At 41.9% G+C, this 9,077-nt stretch overlaps 1 protein-coding gene across 1 annotated transcript in view; it reads right to left on the reverse strand.

Annotated features, from left to right (window-relative positions):
• Positions 1-5,865, reverse strand: part of ICOSLG (inducible T cell costimulator ligand) — a 234,176-nt gene extending 228,311 nt beyond the window's left edge. The window contains exon 1 of the mRNA XM_077293551.1: positions 5,792-5,865. Coding sequence (XP_077149666.1) covers positions 5,792-5,808 — 17 coding nt within the window. The 5' untranslated portion in view covers positions 5,809-5,865. The remainder of the gene's footprint in view (positions 1-5,791) is intronic.
• Between the last annotated feature and the right edge of the window lie 3,212 nt (positions 5,866-9,077).

The following is a 9,077-nucleotide window of genomic DNA, read 5'->3' on the forward strand; positions in this document are numbered from 1 at the left end:
CAGTGAGGGTGAAATAACTACTCCCACTAAAGCAGGAACAATAATTCTCAGCGCCGTCCGTTGCTACAAGGTCTCCCAAATGCACAGGACAAATTCTGCTGCCACCAGCTCCGATTTCTTAATTAATAACGGGTCCGGAGCCAATCCCAATTAGTAGTGTAAATCAGTTCAGAGGACGTGACAGTACGTTATAGAGCAAGGAGAAGGGAAGCTAGTAGTTTTATATATTTTACTCCAAAAGGTAAGCAGTGTTTACAAAAGGGTAAAAAGATATTATAAATGAGACGATTATGCATATACAGACAATTACAAATAAAAAGGGATTAAAGTTGAAAAAAACCACAGTTCTCTCATATCATTTCAGATCATGGCAAACCATGTGGCTGGGGGAGCGGCGACATCAAAATGCATCAGAGCAGCTTGCAGAGCTGCTGTTAGCTCTCTTCCTGAGCAAAGACTCAATCATAACTCAGCAGGGTTAAGATATGCCCTCTGATCATGACATCACTGAGTGGGAGGAGCTATAGAATGCACTCCTACTTTCTCAGAGGGACTCAGAGTTATGGAACATTCATATCCACCGTAGCTCCAGGATGCAACCTTGTATAGCGACAACAGTATTACCATTAATCTTGTTCTGTGACTAGCATTCTATTAAGACCAAACATGACCTGCTATGCACCGCGAGTAAGCAGTATTTAGTTTTTCGGATACCCAGGGTACAGGAAATTTTACTCCAAAAGGTAAGCAGTGTTTACAAAAGGGTAAAAAGATATTATAAATGAGACGATTATGCATATACAGACAATTACAAATAAAAATATATATGTGAAGTGTATACATAACGTGTGTATGTACAGTATAGATGTGTGTATGTGCAGTATGTATATATATATATATATATATATGTATATATAAATGTGTGAAGTGTATATATAACGTGTGTATGTACAGTATAGATGTGTGTATGTTCAGTATGTATATATATATGTGAAGTGTATACATATCATGTGTATGCACAGTATATATAGGGTATATGTGTGTACATGCAGTATGTATATATATATGTGAAGTGTATATATATCATGTGTATGCACAGTATATATAGGGTATATGTGTGTACATGCAGTATGTATATATATATATATATATATGAAGTGTATATATAACGTGTGTATGTACAGTATAGATGTGTGTATGTGCAGTATGTATATATATATGTATATATAAATGTGTGAAGTGTATATATAACGTGTGTATGTACAGTATAGATGTGTGTACGTGCAGTATGTATATATATATGTGAAGTGTATACAGGTCCTTCTCAAAAAATTAGCATATAGTGTTAAATTTCATTATTTACCATAATGTAATGATTACAATTAAACTTTCATATACTATAGATTCATTATCCACCAACTGAAATTTGTCAGGTCTTTTATTGTTTTAATACTGATGATTTTGGCCTACAACTCCTGATAACCCAAAAAACCTGTCTCAATAAATTAGCATATTTCACCCGACCAATCAAATAAAAGTGTTTTTTAATACCAAACAAAAAAAACATCAAATAATAATGTTCAGTTATGCACTCAATACTTGGTCGGGAATCCTTTGGCAGAAATGACTGCTTCAATGCGGCGTGGCATGGAGGCAATCAGCCTGTGACACTGCTGAGATGTTATGGAGGCCCAGGATGCTTCAATAGCGGCCTTAAGCTCATCCAGAGTGTTGGGTCTTGCGTCTCTCAACTTTCTCTTCACAATATCCCACAGATTCTCTATGGGGTTCAGGTCAGGAGAGTTGGCAGGCCAATTGAGCACAGTAATACCATGGTCAGTAAACCATTTACCAGTGGTTTTGGCACTGTGAGCAGGTGCCAGGTCGTGCTGAAAAATGAAATCTTCATCTCCATAAAGCATTTCAGCCGATGGAAGCATGAAGTGCTCCAAAATCTCCTGATAGCTAGCTGCATTGACCCTGCCCTTGATGAAACACAGTGGACCAACACCAGCAGCTGACATGGCACCCCACACCATCACTGACTGTGGGTACTTGACACTGGACTTCAGGCATTTTGGCATTTCCTTCTCCCCAGTCTTCCTCCAGACTCTGGCACCTTGATTTCCGAATGACATGCAAAATTTGCTTTCATCAGAAAAAAGTACTTGGGACCACTTAGCAACAGTCCAGTGCTGCTTCTCTGTAGCCCAGGTCAGGCGCTTCTGCCGCTGTTTACCTGGGGAATGCGGCACCTGTAGCCCATTTCCTGCACACGCCTGTGCACGGTGGCTCTGGATGTTTCCACACCAGACTCAGTCCACTGCTTCCTCAGGTTCCCCAAGGTCTGGAATCGGTCCTTCTCCACAATCTTCCTCAGGGTCCGGTCACCTCTTCTCGTTGTACAGCGTTTTCTGCCACATTGTTTCCTTCCAACAGACTTACCATTGAGGTGCCTTGATACAGCACTCTGGGAACAGCCTATTTGTTGAGAAATTTCTTTCTGGGTCTTACCCTCTTGCTTGAGGGTGTCAATGATGGCCTTCTTGACATCTGTCAGGTCGCTAGTCTTACCCATGATGGGGGTTTTGAGTAATGAACCAGGCAGGGAGTTTTTAAAAGCCTCAGGTATCTTTTGCATGTGTTTAGAGTTAATTAGTTGATTCAGAAGATTAGGGTAATAGGTCGTTTAGAGAACCTTTTCTTGATATGCTAATTTATTGAGACAGGTTTTTTGGGTTATCAGGAGTTGTAGGCCAAAATCATCAGTATTAAAACAATAAAAGACCTGACAAATTTCAGTTGGTGGATAATGAATCTATAATATATGAAAGTTTAATTGTAATCATTACATTATGGTAAATAATGAAATTTAACACTATATGCTAATTTTTTGAGAAGGACCTGTATATATCATGTGTATGCACAGTATATATAGGGTATATGTGTGTACATGCAGTATATATATGTATATATATATGTGAAGTGTATATATAACGTGTGTAAGTACAGTATAGATGTGTGTATGTGCAGTATGTATATATATATGTATATATAAATGTGTGAAGTGTATACATAACGTGTGTATGTACAGTATAGATGTGTGTACGTGCAGTATGTATATATATTCAAGATTCAAAGAAGCTTTATTGGCAGGACCAAATACACATCAGTTTTGCCAAAGCAAGTGTATAAAGGCAATAGGAATAGGGACTGTGGGGATGTTGGGTAGGAGCTGTAGGGGAGGTGGATGGGGGCAGATCCAGGGCATATATATATGTGAAGTGTATATACAGGTCCTTCTCAAAAAATTAGCATATAGTGTTAAATTTCATTATTTACCATAATGTAATGATTACAATTAAACTTTCATATATTATAGATTCATTATCCACCAACTGAAATTTGTCAGGTCTTTTATTGTTTTAATACTGATGATTTTGGCCTACAACTCCTGATAACCCAAAAAACCTGTCTCAATAAATTAGCATATTTCAACCGTCCAATCAAATAAAAGTGTTTTTTAATAACAAACAAAAAAACCATCAAATAATAATGTTCAGTTATGCACTCAATACTTGGTCGGGAATCCTTTGGCAGAAATGACTGCTTCAATGCGGCGTGGCATGGAGGCAATCAGCCTGTGACACTGCTGAGATGTTATGGAGGCCCAGGATGCTTCAATAGCGGCCTTAAGCTCATCCAGAGTGTTGGGTCTTGCGTCTCTCAACTTTCTCTTCACAATATCCCACAGATTCTCTATGGGGTTCAGGTCAGGAGAGTTGGCAGGCCAATTGAGCACAGTAATACCATGGTCAGTAAACCATTTACCAGTGGTTTTGGCACTGTGAGCAGGTGCCAGGAAGCATGAAGTGCTCCAAAATCTCCTGATAGCTAGCTGCATTGACCCTGCCCTTGATGAAACACAGTGGACCAACACCAGCAGCTGACATGGCACCCCACACCATCACTGACTGGGTACTTGACACTGGACTTCAGGCATTTTGGCATTTCCTTCTCCCCAGTCTTCCTCTAGACTCTGGCACCTTGATTTCCGAATGACATGCAAAATTTGCTTTCATCAGAAAAAAGTACTTGGGACCACTTAGCAACAGTCCAGTGCTGCTTCTCTGTAGCCCAGGTCAGGCGCTTCTGCCGCTGTTTACCTGGGGAATGCGGCACCTGTAGCCCATTTCCTGCACACGCCTGTGCACGGTGGCTCTGGATGTTTCCACACCAGACTCAGTCCACTGCTTCCTCAGGTTCCCCAAGGTCTGGAATCGGTCCTTCTCCACAATCTTCCTCAGGGTCCGGTCACCTCTTCTCGTTGTACAGCGTTTTCTGCCACATTGTTTCCTTCCAACAGACTTACCATTGAGGTGCCTTGATACAGCACTCTGGGAACAGCCTATTTGTTGAGAAATTTCTTTCTGGGTCTTACCCTCTTGCTTGAGGGTGTCAATGATGGCCTTCTTGACATCTGTCAGGTCGCTAGTCTTACCCATGATGGGGGTTTTGAGTAATGAACCAGGCAGGGAGTTTTTAAAAGCCTCAGGTATCTTTTGCATGTGTTTAGAGTTAATTAGTTGATTCAGAAGATTAGGGTAATAGGTCGTTTAGAGAACCTTTTCTTGATATGCTAATTTATTGAGACAGGTTTTTTGGGTTATCAGGAGTTGTAGGCCAAAATCATCAGTATTAAAACAATAAAAGACCTGACAAATTTCAGTTGGTGGATAATGAATCTATAATATATGAAAGTTTAATTGTAATCATTACATTATGGTAAATAATGAAATTTAACACTATATGCTAATTTTTTGAGAAGGACCTGTATATCATGTGTATGCACAGTATATATAGGGTATATGTGTGTACATGCAGTATATATATATATGTATATATATATGTGAAGTTTATATATAACATGTGTATGTACAGTATAGATGTGTGTATGTGCAGTATGTATATATACTGTATATGTGTATATATATATGTGAAGTGTATATATAACGTGTGTATGTACAGTATAGATGTGTGTACGTGCAGTATGTATATATATATGTGAAGTGTATACATATCATGTGTATGCACAGTATATATAGGGTATATGTGTGTACGTGCAGTATGTATATATATATGTATATATATATGTATGTGAAGTGTATACATAACGTGTGTATGTACAGTATAGATGTGTGTACATGCAGTATATATATATGTATATATAAATGTGTGAAGTGTATATATAACGTGTGTATGTACAGTATAGATGTGTGTACATGCAGTATATATATATATATGTATATATAAATGTGTGAAGTGTATATATAACGTGTGTATGTACAGTATATATGTGTGTACGTGCAGTATGTATATATATATGTGAAGTGTATATATATCATGTGTATGCACAGTATATATAGGGTATATGTGTGTACATGCAGTATATATATATGTATATATATGTGAAGTGTATATATAACGTGTGTATGTACAGTATAGATGTGTGTACGTGCAGTATGTATATATATATGTGAAGTGTATACATATCGTGTGTATGCACAGTATATATAGGGTATATGTGTGTACATGCAGTATGTATATATATGTATATGTGAAGTGTATACATAACGTGTGTATGTACAGTATAGATGTGTGTACGTGCAGTATGTATATATATATGTGAAGTGTATACATATCGTGTGTATGCACAGTATATATAGGGTATATGTGTGTACATGCAGTATATATGTGCATGTGTATATCCTCGTATAGCGGTGTGACTCACTGGCTGTGGAGTTTCATTGCCGCTGTCTCTTGTGCTGGGGTCGCTTTCTTCGCAGCTTCCAGCTTCTCTCTCGGTTCCCAGAATGTTTCTTCTCCTTTCTCTTCCTGTAACACCCACTAGGAGGTTCCACGTTCTTCCCCATGTACAGTAGTACTGCTGTAAGGATGTGGACAGGCTGCCCACGTCTCCTCCTTGCAGAGGACAAGTATTAGGCCGGCGTCACACTAGCCGTATGGAAAATCAGTGCGAGTCTCCCTGCTGAGAGTCGCAGGAGTGTTCTCCGTATGCTCGTCCGTGTGTAATGCGTTTGCAATGATGAGATTTTCTCACACCCATGTATCCATATGATATGCTGTCACAATTCACAGGGAGGATAATTTTTGTCATCCCACTGCTGCCACCAATATGTCACGGATCCCAGGGAGGATAGCTTTATCGTCCCCACTACTCACACCAATTTGTCATGAACTGGGGTTGTTTGGCTGCCCTTGGTTCTTTCTGAGGGGATTAATCTATATCCCACTTCCCAGATCCGGTTTGGAACCTGCAGCTCTCTGGCACCCCCCCTACCCTCAGGTCAGACAGGGTACTGCAACTAGGATAATTAGTCACCAGAAAGGCTGCCCTACTTTGTGCTGGCTAATGGGCACACTGCAGTGAGGGTGAAATAACTACTCCCACTAAAGCAGGAACAATAATTCTCAGCGCCGTCCGTTGCTACAAGGTCTCCCAAATGCACAGGACAAATTCTGCTGCCACCAGCTCCGATTTCTTAATTAATAACGGGTCCGGAGCCAATCCCAATTAGTAGTGTAAATCAGTTCAGAGGACGTGACAGTACGTTATAGAGCGAGGAGAAGGGAAGCTAGTAGTTTTATATATTTTACTCCAAAAGGTAAGCAGTGTTTACAAAAGGGTAAAAAGATATTATAAATGAGACGATTATGCATATACAGACAATTACAAATAAAAAGGGATTAAAGTTGAAAAAAACCACAGTTCTCTCATATCATTTCAGATCATGGCAAACCATGTGGCTGGGGGAGCGGCGACATCAAAATGCATCAGAGCAGCTTGCAGAGCTGCTGTTAGCTCTCTTCCTGAGCAAAGACTCAATCATAACTCAGCAGGGTTAAGATATGCCCTCTGATCATGACATCACTGAGTGGGAGGAGCTATAGAATGCACTCCTACTTTCTCAGAGGGACTCAGAGTTATGGAACATTCATATCCACCGTAGCTCCAGGATGCAACCTTGTATAGCGACAACAGTATTACCATTAATCTTGTTCTGTGACTAGCATTCTATTAAGACCAAACATGACCTGCTATGCACCGCGAGTAAGCAGTATTTAGTTTTTCGGATACCCAGGGTACAGGAAATTGGAAAATGTACTGGGTGCTAGCCTAGCCAATGCACATACCAAATAAATGACTTTCATATCTCTGTCACTAATTGGGGTCAAGTTATGCCTTACTATTAAGTTTGTACATGAACAAAAGAGTACATGGTTTCAGACAAAAGACTGGTTTTCTGCATACTCCTGCTTCGAGAGGGAGGGGGGACAGAGTCCCACACTGGAGTTTCAAGTTACAGTTGTATTGTCAGCAGGGAGCAAGAGTTGGGAGGAAGGGGGGTCGGAAAGCCCGCAGTGTGTGTCTGTGCTCAGCTTTTGGACATAGCAGAGCTCAGTGTGCGTGATCATAGACAATATATCATATTCCTGACACCTCTCCCTTTTGGACTGCGCTACTGAGAGAGAACCTCTCGGTACTCCTCCATGCGCAACTCAGCAGGTTCACACCGAGAAATAACCCATATGCATTGCCTTGCTCTGGCCTCATGGAGTTCCCGTCTACCCGGTGCCCCAGTTAGTGGACATCTCTCATGCCCATCTGGCACTTTCCCGGCTTGATGGTCAGACCTGCTTGGTGAATTCGCCTGAGCACCTCCTGAAGATGCTGCAGTTGTTAATCCCAGGAGCAGCTGAAGACGGAAATGTCATCCAAGTACGCCACCGTGTACTTCTCCAGTCCCTGAAGCAGGTGGTTGACCATCCGCTGGAAAGTGGCAGGGGCTTTCTTCATGCCGAAGGGCATGACCGTGGACTCGTACAGTCCGAAGGGTGTAATAATGTCGGAATTCTCCTGTGCCTCAGGGGTCAGAGGAATATGCCAGTATCCCCGACTCAGATCCATTATGGACAGATATTTGGCGCCAGCTAACCGCTCAAGCAGCTCCTCGATGTGTGGCATTGGGTGCGCATCAGAGGCTATGATGGGGTTGAGCCCCCTGTAGTCCACGTAGAATCGGGTGGTCCGATCCTTCTTTGGAACGAGAACTACAGGTGAGGCCCACGTGCTTTTGGACCGTTGAATCACCCTCAGCTGTAACATCTCATCGATCTCCTGGCGCATAATATGCTGCACCTCGTCGGAGATCCGATAGGGTGTTTGCCATAGTGAGGCATGATTCCCGGTATCCACCTCGTGGACAGCTAACTCAGTCTTTCCAGGCCGGTTGGAGAACACAGCCTGGAAGGGTTCCAGTCTGGTTCGCAGCTGCTACCACTGGGGTTCGGTTAACAAGGCACTTACCTCCACATCCTTGATGGACCCACCGGCCTTGGCTTGGGCCAGCATGTCCAGGAGGGGGTCTTCCTCCCTGTCATGTTAATGTATAACATCGATTTTTCATTCTCCCTTGTAAAACACACACATGCTGCAGGTGGCCCCCCTCAGAGCCCAGTACACTAGGGATATCTGTCTCTGGCTCTTGTAACCTGAAACTCCCCACTGCTGTTCCCCTCCTCCTCATCCAAGCCAGGAATTTTAATTAGCCAGGAGCATGTGCAAACTTCTTTGTCTAAGCCCATGTGTTGGCTGAAAAGGGGGGAGATATTCAATAAGTCATAACGCGCCGCCCGTGTATGATAGAGATATACCAGTAACATATTCAGAACATGTGTTACGAGAGCTTCACTGCGGCACCGGTCGCTAAACTCTGGCACCAAGAGAACCAGAGAAATGGATTTCTCCTAATCAGAGTGGAATAGCGAGACCGAGTTTAGAGTCCTTAGAAAGCTAATTTTAATATAAGATGAATGATGTGGGTGTTGTGACTCTGCTAGACTCTCGAGCCGAGTTATGAGAATTATAGGTATTGCTGGCAAATCTGTAACTTAGAGGAAAGGGGAGGGCGGTAGTAACTCAACCCCTTTCAGTGATGTCACAAGCCCAGAGGTATAAGTTACTGCCAGTGAGCCCAACCCTCAGTCTTGCCTGA

This window comes from Ranitomeya variabilis, chromosome 3 (assembly GCF_051348905.1).
Source record: "Ranitomeya variabilis isolate aRanVar5 chromosome 3, aRanVar5.hap1, whole genome shotgun sequence".
In the NCBI taxonomy this organism is placed as follows: Eukaryota; Metazoa; Chordata; class Amphibia; order Anura; family Dendrobatidae; genus Ranitomeya; species Ranitomeya variabilis.